The 26465-nt window shown below is 44.4% G+C and overlaps 3 protein-coding genes across 5 annotated transcripts in view; 1 reads left to right on the top strand and 2 right to left on the bottom strand.

The window, feature by feature from the left end:
- Positions 1 to 2159: 2159 nt before the first annotated feature.
- On the bottom strand, positions 2160 to 7671 carry GKN1 (gastrokine 1). Of its 2 annotated transcripts, XM_014945451.1 has the most exons (7): positions 7257 to 7671; positions 6349 to 6694; positions 5686 to 5739; positions 5104 to 5313; positions 4774 to 4884; positions 3451 to 3589; positions 2160 to 2443 (listed from the first exon to the last, which is right to left on the bottom strand). In XM_014945451.1, exons 2-7 carry the CDS (start codon positions 6358 to 6360, stop codon positions 2325 to 2327), a joined length of 645 nt encoding a protein of 214 aa, XP_014800937.1. In that variant the 5' UTR covers positions 6361 to 6694; positions 7257 to 7671; the 3' UTR covers positions 2160 to 2324. The 2 variants fall into 2 exon arrangements, with proteins under 2 accessions (XP_014800937.1, XP_014800936.1); XM_014945450.1 differs by having other exon boundaries at positions 6349 to 7671.
- A 5738-nt stretch (positions 7672 to 13409) lies between these two features.
- GKN2 (gastrokine 2) overlaps positions 13410 to 26465 on the top strand; it is a 27803-nt gene continuing 14747 nt past the window's right edge. Inside the window, exons 1-6 of one of the 2 annotated variants that reach the window (XM_014945452.1) lie at positions 13410 to 13456; positions 13853 to 13906; positions 14370 to 14495; positions 15557 to 15667; positions 16441 to 16603; positions 17154 to 17297. In XM_014945452.1, coding sequence (XP_014800938.1) covers positions 13445 to 13456; positions 13853 to 13906; positions 14370 to 14495; positions 15557 to 15667; positions 16441 to 16603; positions 17154 to 17233 — 546 coding nt within the window. In that variant the 5' untranslated portion in view covers positions 13410 to 13444 and the 3' untranslated portion in view covers positions 17234 to 17297. Of the gene's footprint in view, positions 13457 to 13550; positions 13907 to 14369; positions 14496 to 14899; positions 15032 to 15556; positions 15668 to 16440; positions 16604 to 17153; positions 17298 to 26465 lie in introns of those variants that run through there. The other variant, XM_014945453.1, reaches the window with a different exon arrangement.
- Positions 24505 to 25847, bottom strand: LOC106889933 (gastrokine-1-like). The gene is made up of 3 exons (XM_014945454.1): positions 25745 to 25847; positions 25435 to 25576; positions 24505 to 24751 (listed from the first exon to the last, which is right to left on the bottom strand). The coding sequence occupies exons 1-3, from the start codon at positions 25799 to 25801 to the stop codon at positions 24675 to 24677; spliced, it is 276 nt and encodes a 91-aa protein (XP_014800940.1). The 5' UTR covers positions 25802 to 25847; the 3' UTR covers positions 24505 to 24674.

The raw sequence follows: 26465 nt of genomic DNA, 5'->3' as shown, positions 1-26465 counted from the left end.
AGAATGCCACCTTGTGGCGAAAACTCAAGCTGACTGGCCTGACTGGTTTTAAGCATCTCATTCATGTGGCGAATGAGACACTAAATGCGCACCAGAGCAGCTTTAGGAACGAACAGAGCAGTGTTTGCTCACGGCGGCCATGCAGCACTGTGCAGAGGCGTTTTTGCTTCCCACATAATCCTAACAGTTCTTGGAGAGACTGGGTGTGTTGTGTTCTTTGTGTCAGACAGACAAGAAGTAAGGTGTTTAAATTGCATACAGGAGTTCAATAGTTATTTAAGCTCAAAATGATGCCCTTGTGGTGTGAATAGAATTTACAAAATGAGGCAGAAGTGGTATCACCAGATTTTCTTGTTTTATCATCTACACCCTTATAAAAGTCTGACCTGTGTGCTGGGTAATGGCTTCTGTCAAGACCTCAAAGTCAGGTTCCCCAGTTTTCAAGGCACTTCAGGAAGCTGTTCCAGCAGCCTGCATGGATATTCCAGATGTGACTAATGTATTGATCACTGCACAGGAATTTCTTCCCTGTCGTCGGCGTAGGCATGTCCTTACATTCCCTGGCCGTGTCTTCAGCTGGTGTAGGAGTTGTTGCTTTTTCGTGTCAATTAGACCCCGAGTAACTCAAGGCTGACACCCTGTGGCCCAGAAGGCTTTTTTCTTCCCCAAGATTGCTCTAATTCTTCAAGGGATGAATAACTCCCTTGTCTCTTGCTTTCATTTGACTTTGCCCTGCTTTGATTCTATTTGCCTCTGCTGCAACCTGTGGGGCTCTATTGCATCCTCTTCCTGGTGTTTAGAGCCCAGGAAAGGGGGTGCACTTAGACAGGCTATTGTGCCCCGCGGTTAGTGCTGCAGGAAGTCGGGCTGTGCACTTCTCAACAGCCTTCCCTCCTCTGTGCAGTATTCCATGGGTATTCCCTTGCTTTGCCTTTACTTGAAGCACTTCCAAGCACTTTGCCAGGGCTAGAGCGTCCTTGCAGCAACTGTGCAAGTTGATTTTTAACATTCACATAGAGCTGGACAAAATACAGCCCTGTCTACTCAAAGGGACAGCTTTCATTAGTGGTATCGTTCTCCCTTAGTTAATTTACACAATGAAGATCAGCCTGGTTCCTGCTGGTCCTGCATTTAGAGCAAATGTGGAGGAAATGCTTAGGGGCTTCTGGTTTTCAGCATTTCTGATAATCGAGTGGCTGAGTTTGACCTCCCTCCTTAAATGAAAGCCCTCAGTTAAAAAGTATTTTCTAACAATGTGAGCGTGAAACTCTGCCTGCTCGAGTGACCATGTCCAAAGCACAGCACAGGTGTCCAGATTCTCAGTCCCCTGGCACTCACAAGAATGCAAACTCAGTATTTTCCTTAGGAGCCTGTTTGATTTGACCACGTATTTAGACAGCAGTAATGAACCCCTTGGAGACACTACAGTGCATGAATCCTGAAACAATCAAGTCTAAGATGACAGTGATTTTGTTAGGGTACCATATAATGACTAAAAAAAAAGTGCAAATCCCTCCTGGACTTTAATTCCTGCATCTTTGCCTTATTCAGCCTCAGCCTGAGCAAAATGTGAACTGAAGCTGTGTGAAGGAATTAAAAGAACTTGTGTAATGCCAAAAAGGAAGGTTAGCAGCAATAAACCACTGTCTGCCTCTCTCCTCTGCTAGTACTGATGTGCACTAGTCCAGATAATTCAGATGCTTTTGCCCGAGATGTGCCAATGGGAACTCAGTATCTGAAACTGCTACAGAAGAAAGCCTCTGGGGATGAGCGAGAGGGCAAGAGAAACAAGGCGTTACGTGGCTGGTTCTTCTTAAACTCTGATTTGTGTTCACCTGGATGACCCAGGGCGTCCTGCCTTTTTTATTAGAACAGAGGAAATGATGAAATGTTTGGGACTGGCTTCTTTCTCTCTGAAGTTGTGATTCTTCTCTAAGACAGTGGCTTGACCCGGTAAGAAATGTGAGTTCGGGTGTCCACTGGAGGATTGGGGAGTATCTTGCTCTGGCACCTGCCCACCTCTATGGGTGTGCCCTGCGATCAGAGCAGTCTTGTAAACGAGCGTTCAAAGGGTTGACAAGGGGCAGAAGAAACGCAGCCAGACTATTCTTCTGGATGCACTCATAGAAGACAAAGGGGTATAATAATAAGAAAGCAGCCAGAGTTAATCCATGCTAAAGGTCTTTAATTGAAAGGTACGGTTGCCAATTGATCGGTTTCAGCATCTGAAGCGTCAAGAAGGAATCTCTCAAGAGAGGAGATGCCAGGGAAGAACAGCACTGGGGTTGGCTTTGTGCAGCAGCTCTCGAGCGTCCGTGCTTGGCTTAGAAAGGTTGAAAGCCTTGCTTCACGCCCTTGTTATCTGACAGACAATACCTGAGGTCCACAAGTCTCAGGACATCAAGTACAGTGCATGTTCCATAATTGTATGTATTATGTGATCCTTTAAAAACAAGAAAAGGAAAAAAATAAGTACCATGAGGTCATACCTAGGATGGTGCAAAGTGGTCTTTGCATTCATTGGCAGCCCATAATACCCGGCACATTGCACTTGCATCTGGAATCAAACTGAGCTGTCTCAAGTACCAAAGCAATTAGCAAAGCACACAGCCAGCAGGTGCTGTGTCAGGGTGCAACATCCTATGCCTGATCTGAGGAGCACTTTCTCATGACAGGGTGTGCAGGCAATCAGCTTGCAGTGAGGCTCACAGCACTTTGCTGGTGCTTCAGGATTAACTCCTCCGAGTCAAACCTGGTTCCTTTCCATGCATTTTAACAGAAGTTCTTTTGGTCCCCTCCATACAGGCAATTCCATTGCACATGATCAGGATATGAACATGGCACCCACAGCAAGGCAGCTGATTTCTACTGGTCTCCATAGCCATGGCTGGCCTTCTACAAGACTGCATTTTATTGCTCTGAGCGAGCAATGGTTTTAATAATCACTGTAATAGACAAACCTCTGACAAACCCACCGGGAATGAAACCACTTGCCTTACAGAATCACAGAATCTTCATGGTTGGAAGGGACCTTTGAGAGCATTGAGTCCAACCAATCGAGGCCTTAGTATTGTCAAACCTCAGTGTTTGGTGGGATTCCCCCTTAAACTTATGGGCAATCTCTGAACGGAAGGACAGGGGTTCTTAGGACCACCTTTTTTCTTTACCTTGGCACTAGAGGGGAGGTCGATCTGCAACATTCTGGGCAAAGCTTAAGCCTCCTTAAACTTTACTGACAGGAGTGGGAAGGGTTTGGAGGAGATCATTTATGGAGGTTGTGACTCTAGCCTGTTCCAATGCTAATCTGCAGAGACACTGCACCCTTTCCGCAGCTCCCCAGGTTCTTGATTTGTGCCCGTCTCCAGTTGGAAGAGCAGCATTTGTGTGTTATTCCCCAAGGGGAAGAAATGCCTGGTTGGCTACAGACACAATTCATTTGCTCGCACTCACCGTAAACTTCGTAAGTCAGGTAGGTGGTGAGTCCTCTGCACATAGCGACGATGTCTGTTCCGTAAGAGGTGAGGTCACGGACGGGGCTCTGGACGACGTATGTGATCTCCTTTGTAAGTTGTCCTTGACCTTTCAGGCCCTAAACATCAAAGAACATCATTCAGCAAGATCAGTGCCTCAACCCCTTCAATGCCATGCGAGTGCCTGTGCTAGGACTGTAACTTGGAAGTCTCTTTGTTCAGCCATCTCAAACAGGAACCAAGGAGGGCAGTAGCAACATTGGGCACAAAACAGTCACACTAAAGCTAATTGCAATGCTAAACAAAAATGGAGGCCTGAACAATAGCACCTGCAAAGCAATGTTCCAAAATGAAAAATGCCATTTTGTATTGAAATCTCTCAGAACTATTTATAGCTATTACTATCCAAAAATAATTAAAGCCATTGAAGGTTTCTGACTGTTTCTTAGCAACCCACGGAGATAAACTGCCTCAGAGAAAACGTAGCTGGGAGAAGGGGGGAGTTGCTGCACCTACTCTCTTTCTTTTGAAAACCATTCCCACGGCAAATTCTGAAGCCACGGGACTGTTCAGAATAACCAAATCCTGCCACTTGTGAAAATCTCATCCTCTCAAGAGAGAAAAAGCACAGTTACGAAACAGCTTGAAGAACTCCAGGGTAAAGACACACATAGGCAGGAGTTTTAGAAGGACTCCGCGCTCAGACTTCCAGAGAAGGCAGTATCTACAAAAGGTTAGTAAGCTGAATGCCAAGATCAGTTTTAAGATGTCGGTGCTAATTCTGTGGGCTTGTAGGGTGCTTAGTTCTTTTTCAAAAAGTTTGGAAAGCTTAAAAGCTTATTTAAACTTTTTCTCTCATTACTGGATTATATGTTCTTCCTCAACTAGACGTGCCCAAAAATCTATGGGATCATCAGCCTTCAAAGTCTGTGAGATGATGAAGAGTACCATGCCAAATATCTAAAATCTTCAAGCATGGAAGAGTGTTAAAAAGCAGTCCATCTAAATAGCCTTTTAAAACATTATAAAAATCATCTACGTGATCTACGGCCTCAGAAAAAACCAGGACAACCCTCCTCCAATGCTTCACACAATCACAGAATTGTCTAGGTCAGAAGGCACCTTTGAGATCATCGAGTCCAACCATCACAATCAATATGAAACTTCATAATCAACGGTGTGATCTAAATGGCTTGTAAATTAGGTGTTGGTTTAAAGGCTTTTCAAAATGACAGTGTTTCTGACATCCGTTTACTTGCATGGCCGTACAACTTTGCAAGTAACGGCTCCTTTTTCACCTTACCATGTTCTGCTCAGCCTGGAAGATGAGGGAATCAAAGCGAGGTATCACATTTCTGTTCATTACGGAAACGTAGCAGGTTCCTGTTGACTGCACTCTGCTTGCGATGTAGCCCTGCAAAATAAAGTTATTGACAATAAGGGACTCGGTTTTTCAATCATGGAGATTGGAATAACATCTGTCTATTAAAAAGTAATAAATGCAGGTAGTTTTGACCCCAACACTTGGTCTCCAAGTGGTAAGGAGAAAGAAACAAGTCCTGTATTTTGCTCAGCTTTAGTAGAGCTGGGCACCTGGTACATTTTCTGAAAACGCACGCTCCTCGCCACTCACCCGGTTGTAGTTCCAAATGGTTTTCCATGATCCCTGGCTGCTCCTTTGCTCGATGGTTGCCACGCGCCAGGCCTTGTTGATGGTCAGGATTTGGAAGCCTCCAACAACGGTGAATTGCTTGGTTATGATTTGCTGGGTTCCACCCACAAAGTCACCTCCACCTATTATCTGACCACCAATGATCTGGTCATTTCCACCCGTTTGCTGCAACTAGAGAACAAAATTAAAGAACACTCTCAGACTTTCAAGTTAGACTCAGTTATCTCCCCAGAGTTTCAGAAAATTGCTGAATGAACAAGAGCATGAATGCTGCCCCCAGGGAGTGCCTCTACTGACCACCGTCTTCTCAAAATGACAACAGAATAGGGCTGTGGCATTCTGCAGTAGCCAAAAGAATCTTTGTAATAGATTCAATGAATAATTTCTGTGTCTTACAACCGTCTCCTGGTGCTTTTAGAGTTTTATGCAGGAAGCTTTAGATTCCTGTTGTCCAAAGGGATGGGGAAAGAAGCAAGGAGAATTCAGAAAGGAGGGAATCCAGAAACAGCAGCAACATGTGCGTAACGTGGTCCCTATACTCACGTATTCAGCAAGGGATGGAGTCAGCAAGAGTCCAAGAAGGACGGTAGCAACAATCTGAAATGAAAATCAAAAACACAACTGTAACTGCAGACCTGGCTGACAAATCTGGCTGTGAGAAAACCAGTGCCTTTTTCCCAATCTGGTGTTGGAGTGTACTCCTTGGATCCGTTTTTGCTTTCCTATTGGAACTACACCTGTCACCTAAAGTGAGTCATCCTTGCTTTATGCTAGAATAATGCAAACCAGACACGTAGGAGGTTACTTCTTTAAGAGCCAAATCTGAAGCTCCTTCTGAGACCTCTAGAGTCACATACAGATCCTTTACAAGGACGGGGAGAAGGAATGTAAGTGTCTTCTAGCTCGGCATTGCAAGGAAGTGGTTGATCCATCAGTGCAATGCTCCGGTTTTGCAAGAGCATTGACAAAAATGGACATGGATCAGGCTTCCTGCACCTGGAACAATGGCTAGCTAAGCCTTTAAAAGAATCCTTACCTCTCCATCTGATTAGGTCAGTAGGGTCTGAACTGCTCACTCTGGAGGAGGAAAATCTCCCCAGAGAACCCCTTTTTGCTACAGACAGACATAGGCACTTCTGAGAGAGAAAGGCAATGCTTTTGAGTGAAAGTTTTAGTTTCTAAGGAGAAAAAAGCACGCGTACTCACAGTGAGTTTCATCTTGACTGCAGAGCTGATGCTGGTGCAGGTAGAACGAACAAGGCGAACCCTCCACCTTATATACGTTTTCAGAATGAGGTGTGGAACGGTTAAGTGTTGCCATAAAATTATTTTGTCATTTGCATCCCTGTCCGCCTGTCACTGAAAAGTATTTCCTGCTGGAACTACTTCATAAATACGGGGATTGTACTTTGCAAAATTTGACCTTCCAGAGTCTGATGATTATCGGATAAGAATCCATTTGCCATGAAAAATTAATCATGCTTGCTAGCAACCTTCTGACATGTACTAATTGCTTTTGAAAATTCACCTCAAACTTCAGACCAGAGGTAGCCTGCGGTTTAAAAGAAAAGCTTTATGGTAGACAAAATACAAAATAAATAAGAGCCTGTGTACTTTCCCAAATGTACTGTATGTTACCATGTAACCATAGGGCCCACCAAAATATTTGGCGCAAATACCCCATTGCCACTGAAAATTGTTTTACAATAAATCGTCAGTTCAAGCTGAAATGGGACATACACCTGCGGGTCTGTGGGTGTCCCTTTGTTCTTTTAGGTGGCAAGAACCTTTTTTCCTCTCCTTGCCTCAGCTGCTTTGCTGTGGCGACACAAATACTTACTGAAAGGAGTGACCGTTCGGTTAGGGAGGTTTTTGAGTACTTGGTCTTTGTGTCAAGTTGGTCTTTTCTTTCTGTGTGCACCCCGAGTCTGTGGTGGGTAAAGATTGCAAAATTACTTTTCAACTGGAATCCAGCACATTATTAAGAAAAGGAGGGTGTTTCAATAGATAAAAATCACTCCTGAGCAGTGCTGCAAGTGCAGTATTAAATTGCATCTGGTCTCAGGTGCACTGAGTTGAGTCTCCAAGTCCAAAGGGACACTTTTGATACATACCGTTATGCCAAACGCTGGTTATATTCCTGGCTCTGTACAAACTTGCATGGATTTCTGTGAAAAATGTCGGCCTGTGCGCCACACAAACCCAAACTGAAAAGAAACGTGCAGAAAACTCCTTGGTGGCCTGACAGGAATTGCCCCCTTGTGCTGAGGAGCGGGCGTGAGGGCTCTGAGGCGGGGGAAGGAAGCAAAAGGGCGGGAAAACCCTGCTGAGGCGGCGGCGCAGAGCCTGGGCCTTTAGGCCACTCCAGCTTTTTGATTTTAAAGTTGCTGAAGTATTTTGTTTCCCAGAAGACTGGCGTTGGACCAGCTGTCGGTATCTCAAGTGAGAACATAGCTTTTTAAGGTGTTTGGTTTTTTTAAATCCCTCACATTTTGGGTTTTATCAGCATCCTGAATTTGTCCTGAGTAGGTGGGGGTATTCAAATACATCTTTGGTCACAGGGAAAATGCTGTGTAATGTTGAAAAGGAGCAGAGATTCTCTCCAGAAAGTGCCAGGCAAGTTGGGCAGGAACTTGGAATACGGTCAGCATATGGCTGCTTTTCTTTGAGGGGCTCACCTGGTTTCGGGTGCGGTTTTGCTTTGGTTTCAATGTCAGGAAGCTACTCAAGACCCCAGAACCGTTTTCCTGAATAGAAGAGGCTGCTGCGTCCTTTCTTTAGAGTGACTTTTGACTGTTCCTGAAGGGGTAAAAGTGTCCTTTGGAGCAACTCCTTTCAAACTCCAACAACAGGGCCTCTGAGCCAGGAGGGAAGGTCAAGGTCTGGTACTTTCCAAACAGATGGAGTAACTGATGTGAATGTCTTGAGATAAAGGAACTAGTCCCAGCCATTTTGCCTTAGGTTTGTCCTATCTCTGGTTTGATTCTTTGATCTGGTCAACTGTGCTTTTGATTGGTGAGGGTTTGCTTTTTTGCTTCCTGTGTTGAACATTTTTCAGACAAGTACGATCTGTATTCAACTCCAAAGATTTAATGCACTTATTAATTGTGTTACTTGCAACTTGATTTCTGGGTTGATGAGAGCAATAGTGCATGTGTCTCTTTGTACTTGGCCACATTGCATTGCAACTACACAGAGCTTGAATGCATTTTCTGTACGGGCACAAGCTTTGGAGTATGTTCCTTGAGATAATGAAGCAGTTCATTCTGGGTGGAATTTTGTGAGGACTAGGTCATAGAATCATAGAGTCATAGAATTGTCTGGGTTGGAAGGGACCTTTAAGATCATCGAGTCCAACCACCAACATAACTCTGATAAAAAAAACATCACTAAACCATGTCTCTAAGCACTATATCAACCCATCTTTTATATAGCTCCAGGGTTGATGTCTCAACCACTTCCCCAGGCAGCCCATTCCAAGTCATAATAACCCTTTCAAGGTAAAAATTTTGCCTAATATCCAATCTGAGCCTGCCCTGGTGCAACTCAAGGCCATTTCCTCTTGTCCCATCGCCTGTTCCTTGGGAGAAGAGACCGACCCTCCCTGGCTACATCCTCCTTTCAGGGAGTTGGAGAAGGTCTCCCCTCAGCCTCATTTTCTCCAGGCTGAACACCCCCAGCTCCCTCAGCTGTTCCTCACAAGACTTGTGCTCCAGACCCTCCACCAGTTCTGTTGCCCTTCTCTGGACCCGCTCCAGCACCTCAATGTCTTTTTTGTGGGAAGGGGCCCAAAACTGGATGCAGCCCTTGAGGTGGGGCCTCCCCAGTGCCCAGTACAGGGGGACCCTCACCTCCCAAGTCCTACTCACCATGCTGTTCCTGATACAGGCCAGGATGCTGTTGGCCTTCTTGGCCACCTGGGCACACTGCTGGCTCATGTTCAGCCGACAGGCGACCAACACCCCCAGGTCCTTTTCTGCCAGGCAGCTCCAGCCACTCTGCCCCCAGCCTGGAGCGCTGCAGGGGGTTGTTGTGACCCAAGGGCAGGACCTGGCACTTGGGCTTGTTGAACCTCATCTCGTTGACCTTGGCCCATAGATCCAGCCTGTCCAGATACCTCTGCAAAGCCTTGATACCCTCCAGCAGGTTGATACTCCCACCCAGCTTTGTGTCATCTGCAAACTTACGGAGGGTGCACTCAATCCCCCCGTCCAGATCATTGATAATGATGTTAAAGAGAACTGGCCCTAACACTGAGGCCTGGGGGACACTCTCATGACTGGCCGCCAACTGGATTTAACTACATTCGCAACCAGTTAGGTCCCTAAGCATCAAAGAGGCAATCCCAGAAAACAACATTCAGAGAAACCAAAGCCCTGCTGAGAAACTGGTCATCGGTTCTTGGAGCCCTTTCTCCTCTCTGTGGGCCAGGAGCGAGTGCTTCTCCCAGGCAAATGATTTGCCCTCTCAGCACTGTCCTTCACTGTCCTACCTGGTGTGCTTGACGTGGTGCAGGAAAGGGTTTATCAGGCCAAAACCTCTTGTCCATGTTAGAAATGATGCAGGTGTGTTTTGAAAATACCTTGGTTGCTACGTAGCCCTGTTGAAATAAAAAAAAGCTTTTTGTTGCAAGCAATATGCAGTGGAAGATAAGCAGATTGCCAGAGAGAAGCCCTGGTTAGAAAAAAAGGCTTTCTCCAGTCCAAATAACGATAGGGAAGGAAAATATTGTTTTTTTCATGTATGTTGTCTAGGTGAACGTGTCATGGAGGCTGAGGAGAGACTTTGGGAAAAGGTAAACTGCCTTCTCCAGTAACGCCACGTGTATGATACGCTGTAGTGCTTGGGTCAGGGGAAGGAATCCACTGCCAAGAGCATCAGTGCAGCAGAAACCATACAGTAGTGAAATGGGACCATTCTTCAGCATCTCCTGTAGAATGTTGTTAAATTTTGTTGAAGCTTAGGTGTTTTTCCAAAGGCTTTTGGTCATTTCCCCATTTTTTTTGAGCCATGGTGGTGCCCACTTACAGTTGTGTCGTCCCAGACAGATTTCCAGTCCTCCAAGCCCTCCTTTGAGTGGGTGCTGACCCCGGTGTCAGTGAGAGAGCGGTGCGAGCGCTCACCATGGTGCCCCTGCAAGTTGTTCTTGCCGTTCTGATTTTTGAGAAAGAGGAAAGGAAATGAGGGTTTGGCTTTGTGGATTTGGCTCAATAAAGCAGTGGCTGCAGTGACCAGGTCTGGGGAAATGTTTGCTCTTGGAGATCTGCTTAAAGGGGAGCTGCCTTCTGGCCTTAGAGGGGAGGCTGGGAAGCCATCAGTGTTGTGTCAAGCCTTACATTCAGGCTTTATCTCGCCCTGGTTTTCATGTGTCTGAAGCATCCACCTTAGGCAGACAGACACACTTTCACATTACGGGATGTTCAGCATCAAGCTTGCAAGAAAAATTTCTAGGAGAAGTAAAATAGTTCCTTATCGTTCTTTCCCCAGCAGGAACTGCAGGCAGAGATTTACTTGGAGTATTTCACTGTTTCTGTCCCCACACTCTCTTTCACAAGTGTTCATGCTAATCTCAAGACAGGCTTTGTCAATTTTGTATGTAGGAACTGTCCTTTTCTCTTCATATATCAAGGACTGAAATATGGTCTTTCTTTTAAGACAAATGCAGTTTCCTGCTACGTGTCAGCTTTTAAACACAGCTTGTTTTTCTGAAACATGTTTTTCAGAGGCTGCAGCTAAAGACACTAGTTCTTATGTCAGCAGTGTCTAGTTCGTGTAGCTCTGTACTTAATCTTTTGGCAAGAGCTAGAGCCAGGAAAATTCCAAGAAGAGAAGCAATCACAATCCAAACTTCACAGCACTCTAATATTGTGATTGCTTATCTTGCATCAAGCTATGTCCTGTCTTAAAAAGTTTTTGACTTCCAATTTAACTTTTTGTTCTTTTAGCGCTTTTCTGAAAAGTATTTAAATATGCAGAATATTTTTTCTTAAACAGCTTACATCAGATCATCAATTTGTATAAATTACTCTTAACCTCAGTAGTATACTTTGCATAGGTATGAAAATCACAAACACATTCGGTTTTAAAATATGTCCAGCCCCAGTGCAGTAAAATAGTTGGAAAAAAATGGTCTGAAATATCTTGGTTCAGAGAGTGAACTTTTCCAGCTGAGCATGCAATTTCAGATGTGGAGCAACATCCCTGTGTGTGTGCAGCTATTGAGAAGAGTTAGACTGTGGGTGCACAGGACAGCTCTGTACTCGGAACAGAGCAGAGATGGGATTTGAGCATCCTCACAGGAGATCTCCTGCCTCTGAATGCATTTAACTTAATGGCACATGCTTTGTGTTCACAGAATCATGACAGATTTCATAGGGAAGTGCTCTGATAAGAGGAGGCTTTGATACCAGCTTGATTGAGTTCATTACACACGGGAAGATGAAAGAAATCTTGTTATGGTAACTTAAATGTGTATTATACCAAGCTTTAAATGACGAAAAAAAATCAGAACCAGAAAATAGATGCCTAGAAATTGTAGCAACACTTTGTACATATGTGGCAAAGGACTTGGCCTCATATTCTATCCGTAGCTGACACCATCTTTTCAATCAACGAAGGTGGTAATCTTGCTGTGTTAAATATGTTAGGTCTGTTCCCAGAAATCATGAAGTTGGTTCTAATCAGAGAAATTACTGAGTTGTTATGTAATTAAAGGTGAAACTCATGAGTTTGTGGCTATTGTTGTAATTCTCCTTCAGCAAATGACTGATTTCACATGTTGTTCTGCTCTTACGTGGGCCTAAGCACATTGGTGCTCAGGAAAGCAGGAGCTTGTGCTTCCTGGGTGTTTTTCACAAGAACTGAACATGCAAAGACATAATGACTAATAGAAAGTTAATTCAAACTTTAGTTTAAAAGCATTTAAAACTTAGGAAACCTTTTTGTTTTAGCTTGTGCTGCCTGAACCCTTTTAGTTTCCTGCTATGAAAGGCTTATTTGACTATTTAAACCTACTCTGAGTATTTCTGACATATCTGTAATGTTAGAAACAAAGAATCTGTTGAGAAGAAGGGACAGAACGAGTTTTCAAGGGGGGGAGGGTAACACCATTCTAATCAAATTAGTCTAATCTAACAGCACTTGTCACAATTTGATATCTGTATTCTTATATTTTGCTTAGCAGCACAGTGTTGTTACACTTGGGATAACATTTTCCGTGTGGAGTTAGGTGGAATAAAGCAAATGCATGCAATCTCCTTTTCTCATTGAGGCCTGTTTGCTGGAAGAGATTACTACAGAATCTTTCACCCTTTTTTCTGATGACTGAGATTACAGCAATGTGTTGTCTATTAGGTTGAGTTCTTGTTTTATGAGATGGGAAAGGGGCTCCATTATGACTTTGGGGTAGAAGGTAGAGTGGGATTCACCAAGATACCAGCATTGGCTGATGTGGAGTCACTGATGAGGAGCCCAGGCAAGGTCATAGTCCCTGGAGAATACTGCTCATGGCAATATCATGCTGTCACTGACATTGTCATAAAATCCAGAAAGCAGTGGAGGCTTTAAAGAAGGAATGGCCATCCTGCTCTTTTTGTTTTGTGACCTTGTGTGATGCACACATCCTCTGGAGAACGTGCCACTGCTTTGTATGCAGGGGAGGCTGGCATTTACCCAAATTGTCTTGTGAAGCACAGTTGTTATTCCTAGTTATGTCAGTAAGCAATCAAACCAGAGCAGCCCATCTTATTAGGGTTTTATGAATGTATTAGGTAGAAGAAATGGCTGAAGAATCGGTCTGTCCAGTGGCTGGCACTTAGCCCAGCATAACATAGATATTTCTTTCCAGGATTTGTCTGCAGACTGTCAGGCTGTTAGAGATTATATTTTGGAAGACAAAATGCAGTTTGTATGAATGAATAGCAGACTTATTCCTGATGACATTTAATTCTGGACAATACCCTGTTAAGTATTTAAAAAATGGAAGCAACAAGAGTGTGAACTCCTCATGGGTGTAAGCCAATAAATAATAGCCATTTAGAGTGATTGATTTTTCAATAGAATGATTGATTTTTCAAAAACTGACTTAGTACTTTTAACCTATCGAGGTCAGGTTATCTGTGCCAACCCAAAATTCAGATATGAGGCTTACCACAGTGTGGCACATAGATATGGACTGTTCGGGTCACGAAGAAAAGTTCAATCACGTGTTCCCACACCTCCAGCACAATATAAAAGTTGAAGGTCTCTGTAATTTTCTTGCATTCTTACCTTCTGCAGCCTCTTGTTCTTATCTGAAAGAAAAATGAACAGACTTGTAAGTATATCCATTTTTATTGAACTTGTATTACAAAAAGTTCCTTATTTTTAAAAGCAAAGGGATAGAGAAGATGATGCTGGAGTAAGTGGTACAGTACTGGGACTAATATGATCTGCATATCGTTATGGTTGTGGGATTATAATAACCATCTATGGATCTGTGTATGCAATGCTTAAATTCTTGTTCTGCTTTTTCAGTTACAGCCAAAAGAGAGCCTAAATGCAAGAATTTTACAACAAAGAGCTATAATTTGTTTTCAGCTAATACACGTGTTAAGTGGATCATTTTTCAGACTGATGCTACAGCTGCTTCCCTCAGTTCAGGAACTGTTTGGGGGCTTTTATGGCACTGCCTGGTGTTTCTGCTGAGTGAGAATGCTTATTCCTTTCACAGGCTGCCGTCCTCGTTTTGCTGGGAGTCTTTTGGACTCAGAGCTCTGCGTTGGAGGTGAGTAGGCTGAGGAGTCTGGTAGTGCAGGTACTCCTTGGAAATGCATGAGATTCCTGGGCAAGGGGTGAATAGAGTAGGAAGGAGATCACAGAAGCAGCATCAGCCAAAGCGGCAGCTGTGTGCACCTGCATAGTAACAAGGAATTTGGGAGGGCTTAGGTCCCCAGAGCTCAAGCTAAAATCCAGAGCCTGTTGCCATCTGCTGCCAGTCCCTGCTGCCAGACATAATGACTGGGGTGCCCACATTGTTTTTCCTTGGGCTGAAGTGAGGGCCTGTCCCCTCCTTTCTCAGCCTGACTCATTCTTGCATGGTTTATCTCCACCCCAAGGGCCTCCTGGACCTGTGAGGGAGCTGTTAAGGGATTTAGAGTTCACAAAAAGCAATCATGCTTGTTTATATGGAAGAAAGCATTTCTTTATATTGCAGTTGATAAACGTTGATTTTGTGTTTTTTACCATAGACCTTTGCCCTGCAAGAACCTGGCAATGCCCCTGTAACTATAACTATCGACAAGGAGCACCACGTTATTGAAATTCATGTGCGTTCTGGACTGTACTCCTCTGATACCATCATTGACTACGCGCGTGTAAGTAAATGCCAAGACTTAATCTCTGAGGAAGTTTTTAAACTTGGAAATTGTTTTAATGTATATCACCATGAGTTGTAGTGAAAGGCTGTTTCTTTGAAGACTCACATCACTTTTCCTCCTCTTTGTTTCACCCATATCATTGCTTCAATGGTGCAGTTTCAAAGACTTGTAATGAATTCCTTGGGCTGAAGTGAGGGCCTGTCCCCTCCTTTCTCAGCCTGACTCATTCTTGCATGGTTTATCTCCACCCCAAGGGCCTCCTGGACCTGTGAGGGAGCTGTTAAGGGATTTAGAGTTCACAAAAAGCAATCACGCTTGTTTATTTGAGAGAAAGCATTTCTTTATATTGCACCTGGTGCCAGCCAGATAATGAACAATGATTATTTTTTTTTTACCTGTAGAGCTTTTCCCTGCTAGATCCTCAAAATGACTACGTCGCTGGAACTATGACTATTGACACTGACAAGCGCGTTGTTCTTGTCCATGTCCGTTCTGGCGTGTACTCCTCTGATACCATCATTGACTATGCGCGTGTAAGTAAATCTAAGAATCTGCCAAGACTTAATCTCTGAGGAAGTTTTTAAACTTGGAAATTGTTTTAATGTATATCACCATGAGTTGTAGTGAAAGGCTGTTTCTTTGAAGACTCACATCACTTTTCCTCCGCTTTGTTTCACCCATATCATTGCTTCAATGGTGCAGTTTCAAAGACTTGTAATGAAACCCATGGTGGTGGCTGATGAAAGTGAACAGAAAGTCATTGACATTCTCAGCGAGGTCAGAGTTGAGAATGGGCAGCCATTGCTCCCGTATAGCACGTGTCACAGAAGTTTGTCATAAAAAATCCTTCCAGTCCGATGGACAGACACTAGTGTGGGCAGGCTGCTCCCATTCCCCAAAGGGGACAGTGCCAGAGTCATTCTGCAGTAGTGGCCTGTGTAGCCACTTGGTGTTGCTTCTAGGTTGTCCTAAAAATTGTAGGGAGAACCAACTAATATTTGTGGTGGCCATTTTCAATTAACTAATTAACTAATTAACTATGGTTTTTCTAATCACAGGGATATATTGCGATAAGATTATTCTCACGAAATGCCTGCTTTATCATGAAGAGAAATAAGGAATACATCCCAGATCTGCAGGAAATCCAACGCCTGGCTCTTGAGAAACAGGTGACTGCAAGAAATCTGTCCAGTGTACAAGAAAGGCCACTGTGCAGGAGTTGCATGGTGTGACGGGAGCCCTCCAACCTGCCTTTAAGAAGGGCTGTTCTTAGGAATGTCTTTTACTGTGTTAGCAATGATGAAGCAGATCTGACAAGACAGAACTTCAAGGGAAATTCCTACAGAACATTATTGTAAGATAATGAGGAATCATGACTCCACCCTGTGGTTTTATAATGGACAATCATGTGTCCTTGAAGTGCTGGAATTTGACTGGTTTGGGGTGATTGCAATATGAGTTCAGGCAGGCTTTTTCTTTTTTCATTGTCCTGCTGATGTGTTGAGCTTCACATAACTTGAAATAATTCTGTTTGCAGACCAGAATTTAGCAATCCATTTCCTTTGAGCAGACTTTGACTTTTCTGTTTCGGGCAAAAGTTTCCTGAAGGTGGCTGGAAGTCTTGGCTGGAGATGGACTTGTGTTCTGGACCAGTTTCTGGCAGCCTAACAGTAGGGTGTCTTCAGCAAAATTGACTGCACGTTAACAAAGCTTATTATGGTAGTAAACCAGCTCAATTTTGCTGTGTTGGCAAAATTAGTATCTAGTGAACTTTGAATAGATTGAAAATCTTTATTTTCTTTAAAAAGATGTAGTTTCTGTAGCCAATGCTTTGTGTGGGGTAAAGGAAGGTGACATTTCGCTTTGGGATTTTCTCAAAGGATGTCTTAGTAGAATGAAACCAGATCTATGTTACTGATGATGTCTAACATTTTCTTTTCAGAATATGAATAATATGAACACAGTCCGCTCTCAAAAGAATCTGTGGTTGCAGTATCAATCTGGCAAATCTGCGCATGGGAGTGACAAGGACTGGATTGTCTATGGTAAACCCATTGAACAACTCTGCACAGCTCTGCCTCTCTACCAGCTTGCAGATACCCAACGTAAGTCACAAGATCAGAACGTTGTGCTTCCAGTACAGTGCATAAGCTCCTTTCTGTCTTTTAAGCATTAAGTTCACCTGTGATGTTGTAATATATTTACTGGTTTGAGAGAGGAGAAGTAAAGTACTTAGGAGGATGGAAAGGGTAAGGCTCCAGGGCGCTTTGGAAAATCCAGGGAAGCACTGCTTTTCATTGTTAGGCATCTAAATATCTAGAACAGATATTCCAGAGTGGTTTGCCTCTTGTCTGAGGAAGCCACTGTATACCAGCTGTACGCAGCTTGTGCCCCAATGGGCCCGCAAGGCATCTACTGTGTGCCAGCACGCTGCCTGCTGTACCTAAGGGAAAGGAGGGCCATAAAGGTCATTGAAAGCTGTTCAGACATTTCCCCCTTTGAGTTACATCACTGAAGTTTTACACAGCATCCACTGAGACCAACAGGAGCCTCCAATACAACCATGACTAGGGATTGAAATTTGTGCATTTAACAGACTTGCTGGATATGGGGATCTTGTCACTGCTAATATCTTTATTTTCTTGTTTCTTTTAGCATTAACGAATGCTAATGAATGTGCCAATGCAGGAATTCCAAGCATTTTGGGCATTAAAATCTGTGAAAAAGCCAATTAGGCTGGATCTTGACAATTGTACTGTATGGAAATGGCTTCTTTGCATGTTTTTGTGGTGGTACCATGTTCTCCAACTGGAACAAAACTCAATGTTAAACTCATCTTGCCTCTCCTAAGCTTTGAGTGCAACAAACCTGTGATGTAGAAATAAAGATAATGCAGAAATTAAAATGCTCTGTCTTTTTTCTTCATCCAAAAGCAAAACAGAAATAAAGTGGCCTTGCTAGTTTTCCTACAGAAGAGATACATTTCCTTTTGTGCATTCATATGCTCGGGCTGCTGCATGGCCAAGGCATTGGTCCATGCTTCATGCTAATAAAGAAACAGTAACAGAATGGTTTTTTTCCAGTGGAGAAATTCCCTTTGGCATCAGCATTCAGCCTCTTCAGGTGATGACTCACCTTATGTGTGATTGCTGGAGGGAGGGAGAAAGAGATGAATGCCTAGATAAAGGGGGTGAGCAGATCTATGTTACCAACACTTCCAAAGAAACTTGAATTCTGCAAGGCCTGTGAAAAATTGTAGCAATTTGAATAGCTGCGATGGTTCGGAGATCTTTTTCTTCTGGGCCTTTTCCAAACCTCATCAGAGGAGACTGTCCCATTCCTAAAAAGTTCATAACCCAAAATAAAATAACCCTTTCACACCATGGCGGTGTAAAAAGAGCTGTGACCACTTGCTGAGTGCCCTGCAGATGCTGGAGAGTAGTTTGTGCCGGGAGCTGAATAAAATACAAGATGAGGGGGAATTGGTGCTGCCCACCTGCTCCTCTGGTAGATCTCAGTGAATGGTGTAATTCACACATCCTTTCCATCAGCTCTTGGAAGCAGTGTATATTTTGGGGATGAAGATTAAATATTTGTTGTTTTCCAGAGGTTTGACTCCAGAAAAGGGCAAGAGGGTTAGGGATTCCTTTGGTATCCAGGACACTGCTCCCAGGTCTGCAGATTGTTATTTCCAAATCAGGCTTCTGGTCAAACCACCTGCTATTTATTGAAAGAGCATTTTATCATATGGGGAACCTGTTCTTTTAGCTTGATGGTGTTCACAGAAGGCTGCAGGTTCTTGATGATTCAAACATTGTTTTGGAGGGTTAAACCTTGGTAATTAAATCCAGAAACAGTTGTGTGTGTCTGCAAGGTACAGGGTGGCCTGTTTAGCTGTATGTTGAAGAGGAGCTCACAAGTGGGATGGGAAAGTGGGAGTAGTAGTTGTGATTTTTGTTTGGCTGATGCATGGGGCATGTGAAACACCTCAAAGTCCCCTTTGAGAGCACTGCTGGGCAAGAGTCCAGAAGATAGAAGGTAACTGCCTTAATTATCTCAGGCTTTATATATCTTTGGATTATTTCTTTAAGGATGCTGACCTGACATCAACACTCCGGTGAAAGTTTCAAGACCAGAGACTGAAGTAGATGCCAAAGGAAGAAACTGGTAGAGCTTCAGCTGGCAGACTAGATGTACGAGCAAAGCTGAGTGTTATTGTTCTAAGATTATTGTTTCATTCAAAGTTATTTCAAATACTTAGTCATTGCAATCTGGTTTTCTGTCTAATTGCCATATAGATGGATCTGAACTTTTACTGTGTGTGCAGTGTAAGAATGGTCCTTTGAGACTCTCATCCCCTTGCTATCAATTTAATCAGAATTCATGAGTTTAAAGCAATCCCCTGCGTTCTACATTCATTTATTAATGCCACAGTATTCTGAGACATGAGTGAGATCTAAATAAAACAGATGAGCAGTTCTGCATGGGTATAAAAGATGCAGGCTGGACTCTTCCATCATCCCCTTGCTATCAATTTAATCAGAATTCATGAGTTTAAAGCAATCCCCTGCGTTCTACATTCATTTATTAATGCCACAGTATTCTGAGACATGAGTGAGATCTAAATAAAACAGATGAGCAGTTCTGCATGGGTATAAAAGATGCAGGCTGGACATAAAGACCATAGCTCATGGGCATAGAGTCCTTTTCTACTGCAAGCTGGGTAGATTTGTACTCAATACAAGAGCAAATGGTTCCACAAAGAACTCTGAAACAAGCCTCAATGCCTTCTTATCTGCCCTTTAATTTTGTTTGAGCTGGGGAGGTAGTGTTTCTGCCCTTCGTGTACTCAAACATGGAAGAAGATTGTTTCTAGCTTTTATTTTCATTCACAGTCTCATAGTATCAGTGGAGCCTGTTAGCTAAACATATATGCTTTGCCTGCTGTGTTTATTGTTTGATAAATCAGGCTTCATCTACTCCCACAGCACCTCCAGTGCCAAGGTGCATGGCTGAGAGGAACCTCTTCTGGATGGAGCTCCAGGGAGGCAAATCTCTTGTGACGTTGCTGTGCCTTTTTGGGGGCAGTTCACAACAGAGAGAAAAGGAAGCGTGGGAAGCACATGTGCCCACCTTCTCCTTGCCCCTGTTTTTCAGAGGGTGGTCTGCTCTCACATGAGCACAGGGAAGGGCATGTCACACCTCTGAATTTCCAGACCTGGAACCTGGGCCTGTTGGTATCACCAACATATCCCTGATTTCAAAGATTGTACTACAAATGGGAGTTTGTAACTAACTACAGGGCAGGCAGGAGTGCAGCCAGCTCTGAACAACAGCAGAGAAAAGGCCCTATGCAGGAGAAAGGCTTTTGATGGTGTTCCTTTTTGATGAGTTGGCCAGTGCTATTTCCTCCTTTGCTGACTGTGCCACAGTTTACCATATACTTTAGGTACCTGCCTTAGACTGTAACTCATCTATGTTTCTTTTCTTGCAAGGTGACGGATGTTACTCCTGGACTAGAGGGAAAGACCAAGGAAGTAAAAAGCAGCAAGAAGAGGTAAAATGTCCCTGAAGACATGGCTCCATCTGTTGCCTTAAATAACTGTTTACAGTCTTTTTTAAAATGTTTCCCATCATAGAATCCACACCGTGTCAGCAAAGGGTCTGGACTGAATGTTCACAATGTGAAGGAAATAGATAGTTTTCCTTTTATTTGTCACTGAACTTAGACACGTGTTCTGTGGGATATGAAGCTTCTATGGTGCCAGGGCTTGTTGGGTGTCAGTGGATTTATGGGTTGTCTCTTGGTAAGGATGTTTGTACCTTGAGATCCATGAGATTTCCCACTGGAGTGGGTGGGAAATTCGCACTGATTTCCACAGGAGGGACCCACAGAGGATTGCAGCCACTTCCTGAGAGGGGAGCAGGCAACAACCCTTCTCAGAAACAGTGGGAGAGAGAGTCATGGTCACAGTCAACAAAGCAGAGGGCCCTTGTCCTCCTAACAGCTGCCTCTGGTTAATGTGCAGAGTGGGTTGTCCGTGAGGCTTAAGTGTGAGATGGTGAAAATGGCAGAGGCAACTGGTGGGTCTGCTTCAGGAGAGGGGCCAGGCTGAGGTGATCCTACCAGGGCTGGAGCCCAGCTCTGTCACAAACCTGAAGAAAGGAGCCAGTGCACAAGCTTAGACCCTGAAGAGAGAGTGGGGGAAGGAGTCTAGAGAGGAAGAGAGTATCAGGATGTGACTCTTGGTATCTTGAGCGTTACCTGCTCTTTCCAAGAGCTTCTCTCCATCCAAGTAATACATCAGTTTTGGAAGCTGAGCTCGCTTCTCATCTGGGCTTGTTCTAGAAGAGGTGGGGAATTTGTTTTGTGTGGAGGAGAGCCCATTGGGAGGGTGTCTGAGTGTGCCTGAGTGAGTATCTGTGTGCGTGTGCCCTGACCACTTTTGTAAGTTGAAGCAGTATTTATCCTCGGCTGGATATCAAACTAACGCTGATTATTTGCTCCCAGCTTTTTTTAAATGCCTGAAAGGTGTTTAAAGGCACGGCTGGTATCAGGCAGGCTGGGGTATCATTGGATGCACACTGGCAGGCAGCTAAATTATGTCAAGCATTTGGGGAGGGCAGAATTAGCACACATTCCAGTCCCATCTCCAGCTCCGCTGCAATTAACCTTTCTTGATCCTTGTGCCTATCAGTGGGCAGGAAGCCTCTGTGGTCCCTCAGTGCCGAGGACACTGATTTATCAGGTCACCTGCACTGTGCAGTAACCCAAGAGCTTCTTACCACTGACCCCATCCCACTGAGGGCCTCTCCCCAGCACCCCCAAGATTTCCCAGTGTACGAGACTGTTCCCCGGGGTCGAGGTGTGACACCTTTGCCAGATGGTGCCATGGTTTCAGAAGACAGACCTTGCCTCCTGAGCGTGTCTCTGTGAGCACTAAGCGCTGGGGAGCGGATTGCTGTGGTCGAGCACTGAACAGCAGGGCAGGATCCGTGGGCAAGGAGAGAAGAGGGTGCATCCCAGGAACGGGACAGGACCGAGGGTGCTCGGTTTGAATCAAGGCACCAAATCCTGAATACTCATTTTTTAAAGTATTCTCCAGAGAGGTGGGGAGCTGCCTTCTGCACATTTACTCTTGTCAAATAAGTAAAAGTCTTGGCCAGTGAGGCATACCAGATTTCCCAAGGCCTGGAGTGGTCCATGTCTGCTTTGTACTTGAGCTGAGCACCCAGTGGGATTGCCATTGACCACTAGATGGCAAATGGTCACCTCAGCGAGTTACTTCTTATTGCAAACTGAACCAGGGTTGTTACTAAGTGAGATCTCGCCGCTGTGAGGCTGGTGCAAACACTGATTGGGAGCAAAACATAACTCAAAACGAAATAAAAGGAATCGCTGACAGCCTGAGGCCTGTTCCCCGGGAGGTACAAGCTGAGTCATGATGCAGAGGATTAGAATTCTTTCTGATTTCCAAACCTTTGGGAGATTTGTGTTTCATGTGTCATTATGCCCCATTTGGTGACTAAATGAACTCGTTTCTGAACCCTTAATGTGGGTAATTTTTTTTCTCTTTGATAGATGTAGCAATATTCCATTGTGTAGTGAGGCATTGCATTTGCCTTATTAGGTTTATTATTGAAAGATTTCAAAACGTTCTGGGAACAGAAACAGCAAAGATTCACGAGATCTAATAGGAGTGAGTGAAATGTCTTTTTTCTTTCAGCAAAGGGATGTGGCAATGGAGGAAAGATAAATCTGACCATGAGCAGAGGTAAGGGGGGAGCCCTGCAGCCCTGTGTTGCTGGGACCAGGATGAGCGCTGATGTCGGGATATCAAGGAGGGTAGGCAAGTAAAGCAGTACAATGAGTTTCCCTGAGTGTGTTCTTGTGATCACAGGGTGACCTTTATGTCTGGGCTGTCCTGGGAGCTACGCCTCTCTCTGTTGTCAGGCTGTAAATCCTGCCCAGCAGTTCCCAGGTGTGACACAGCCTCCCTTCCCATACGGACCACGATAGTCACGATGCCGTCTGCTGGGGAGTTTCCCCTTTCTTCTGCTGGCTCCATTACACAGATGGTCACATAAGGAAAGTTACAGGTTTAAAAATATGTTGAAATTGAGACCTAAGGGTGCTAAGGCGTGAGCCAAGAGCAGTAGCCAATAACCTTTTCCATCCCCATGATAGGAAGCAGAGGCTGTTTTCCCCTAAAGAAGCTCCCCGATTCAGCAAGTTGCCCCGAGCACACGGGGAGGTGTTTGACAGCAGCACATTAAGCAATGTCCCTGGGTGCAATATAGTGAGAGCTGAGCCAGGGCCCCCTGCCACTCATTCCAGATAAGTCGAGCCCTTTAACACCAGGGACTGCGAGGGGCTTGTTCCATGCTCTCAATGAGATAAGCTGCCATCCGCGCTTCACAAGACACTCCGATCTGCCAAGCCGCTCTGAGAAAACCTGGGAGATGTGCAGCATGATTTAAAGCACGTTGGAGACTCCCCCAAGCAGCAATCCCAAACTGGGGGGGTCTTGCTAAGGAAAAGTGAGGAGCTACTGGAGGGGTGGGATCCTCAGAGAGGGGAGTGTTCAGTGCTCAGCAGCTCTGAAGGAGCCAACTACAGCACGAGACCGATGGAGCTGGCAGTACCAGAATCTAAAAAGTGGGAGATTGCTTAAACATTCTCCAACTGAAACGTATTTTCACCATCCTGAGCCTCCCACGTGTTTCATACAGTGTAAATGGTACCTGAGGGAGGGTAGTCTCTGTACGCACACGCTACCATTGAATGGTCTCACACTGAGGTGGGAGCTCATTGGAGAGCAATCTGTGTGCCAGTGAGGGCAGTTTCCTGGCTGTAAGGATATTTGCATAGAGCTGTGAGCTTCAAGTTCTCTTTTTCCCTGCTTCTTGTGATGCTTTTTTTTAAAGCTGCCAAGATGAAGTCACATTTTTGACATGCCCTTCCAATTTGGAGAGCAATGAATCCTTCAGTGTTTTGGTCTTGTATATACATAAGACTTTTTCAGGTGAGGAAAATTCAGTGGTTTCCTTATGAAGCGAGCTATTAACAACATTTGATCAAATTCCTCAGTAATGCCAACCAGTACATCCGTATCATCACCCTAAACAATAAAGTTGCAGAAGTTAAAGTAGTTTTACAAGAGGCTGGACTTTGCTGCACATGTTTTGTGTCCTGTCTTTGAAATTCTGGCCTGAAATGAGTTGGCATTAGCGCAGGCATTGTCTCCTTCCAGAAGCATCTGTGCCTGTATTCCCTGCTGAGGGATCCATGGACTCTCTGGCTTGAGCCAGGGAGATGGAACTCCTGTTTCCTGCAAGATATTTCCCAGCACCATGCAGTCAGGCAAGTGAAGAGGGCTGTGTCTCTGTGGTAGCAGGGAAAATGCAGTGTAACATTGGAAAAGGAGCGGAGATTCTCTCCAGAAACCGCCAGGCAAGTCCGGCAGGAACTTTGAATATGGTAAGCATATGGCTGCTTTTCTTTGAGGGGCTCACCTGGTTTGGGGTGCAGTTTTTCTTTGGTTTTAACTATTCAACACCCCGAAACCATTATTCTGACCTGAACAGGCTGCTTCATCCTTTATTTAGAGCTTGATTTCTGGGTTGATGAGAGCAATAGTGCATGTGTCTCTTTGCACTTGGCCATGTTGCATTGCAATGCTTATTTTTGACAGAAAACATTGTAACGCTTAGCATGTTAATAAGAAGTTAAAATGAAAATAACACAGATATGTATCCTTCGATAAATTTGGACTTCAGACCATATTCTCTTAAATATGATTATGCAGTAGGGATAGCACCATTTGTATAAGTGGTGATGAATAACTGCTTAAGGCAGCATGTGAAACATGACTGGGAAATTGTACAGGCTGGGGTTTGAATGCCAAACCTGCGACTTTGCAAGAACACCACTTTAGCACCTTGTCTTTGGAATAGCTTCTACTTTCTTAAAGGATCAGTAAAACCAACCAGGGTGCCGACCAACTGAGATTGATGGTAAATTTTACTGAGAGATAATCATCTCCAGACAGAGCAGAAGAAAGGACAGAGAAGTGACTGAAAATGCCATCAAGAGAAGATTGTGGAGGAGAAAAACCCTTGCTTGTGGGTCCACAGGTCTGGGAATTTTCTTCCTCGGTACTTCATCCGGAATAATTAATCACAGTAATAGACAGGCAGTTCCTTAATCTTAACTTTCAAACAGGCAACATCTTGCCTTAAGAAGTTTGATCCTGAAAGGAAAGGAAAAACTGATTAGATTTGGACTGAGAAAATAAGAGAATAGTTTGGCTGAAATTCTCCCAACATAATGTTGGAAACGGACCACGAAATGCCATTTGAAAATTGAGCTGCATCTTTCTAAATGTAGACTAGAAGCAACTGTTAGTGCAAACTTTTTAGACAAATCTGAGCTGCAAATGGGGTAGTGAACTTCAGTATTGTGGTGTGGTGTGGTGAGGCCTGTGGTACCTGGGTAATGTGTATTGTCTCGAAGTGGTCTGCAGAGGAGCTGTCGCTCTTCCCTTGTGTACGTGTTTGCTGATTTATAAAAGTCATAGAAAAGCAGAAGATTCCAATAATTAACTTGCTCATATTCACTTGAATCTTTTTCATCCTTCTTGAAAATCTTGTTAGTCTTGAAAGAATGGAGATTTAGATTAGACACTAGGAAGAAATTCTTTGGTGTGAGGGTGGTGAGAGCCTGGCCGAGGTTGCCCAGAGAAGCTGTGGGTGCGCCATCCCTGGAGGGGTTCAAGACCAGGTTGGAGGGGGCTTGGAGCAACCTGGTCTGATTGGAGGTGTACCTGCCCAGGGCAGGGGGTGGCACTGGATTGTCCTTAAGGTCACTTCAAACTCTAACCATTCTATGATTCTATGATTTTGGTATCCCAGACACTGTTAGTAGTGCTCTCACCGGCAAGAGGGTAAGCAAAGTAAGAAGGAATTCCTCGGCACAGAGCTTGAATGCGTTTTCCGTACGGGCGCAAGCTTTGGAGTCTGTTCCTTGAAATAATGAAGCGGTTCATTCTGGGTGGAAGTTGCTGAGAACTCAGTCCCTAAGCATCAAAGAGAGAAACCCAGAAAACAACATTCAGAGAAACCAAAGCCCTGCTGAGAAACTGGTCATCGGTTCTTGGAGCCCTTTCTCCTCTCTGTGGGCCAGGAGCGAGTGCTTCTCCCAGGCAAATGATTTGCTCTCTCAGCACTGTCCTTCACTGTCCTACCTGGTGTCCTTGAGGTGGTGCAGGAAAAGGTTTATCAGGCCAAAACCTCTTGTCCATGTTAGAAATGATGCAGGTGTGTTTTGAAAATACCTTGGTTGCTACGTAGCCCTGTTGAAATAAAAAAAAGCTTTTTGTTGGAAGCAATATGCAGTGGAAGATAAGCAGATTGCCAGAGAGAAGCCCTGGTTAGAAAAAAAGGCTTTCTCCAGTCCAAATAACGATAGGGAAGGAAAATAATGGTTTTTTCAAGTATGTTGTTCAAGTGAACGTGTCATGGAGGCTGACAAGGGACTTTGGGAAAAGGTAAACTGCCTTCTCCAGTAACGCCACGTGTATGATACGCTGTAGTGCTTGGGTCAGGGGAAGGAATCCACTGCCCAGAGCATCAGTGCAGCGGAAACCATACAGTAGTGAAATGGGACCATTCTTCAGCATCTCCTGTAGAATGTTGTTAAATTTCGTTGAAGCTTAGGTGTTTTTCAAAAGGCTTTTGGTCATTTTCCCTTTTTTTTGAGCCTTTGTGGCAGCCACTTAGAGTAGTGACGTCCCAGACAGATTTCCAGTCCTCCAAGCCCTCCTTTGAGTGGGTGCTGACCCCGGTGTCAGTGAGAGAGCGGTGTGAGCGCTCACCATGGTGCCCCTGCAAGTTGTTCTTGCCGTTCTGATTTTTGAGAAAGAGGAAAGGAAATGAGGGTTTGGCTTTGTGGATTTGGCTCAATAA

The sequence above is a fragment of the Calidris pugnax genome, unplaced genomic scaffold (genome assembly GCF_001431845.1).
Source record: "Calidris pugnax isolate Ruff unplaced genomic scaffold, ASM143184v1 scaffold120, whole genome shotgun sequence".
Classification (NCBI taxonomy): Eukaryota; Metazoa; Chordata; class Aves; order Charadriiformes; family Scolopacidae; genus Calidris; species Calidris pugnax.
This window is presented reverse-complemented; position numbering and strand designations above follow the sequence as displayed.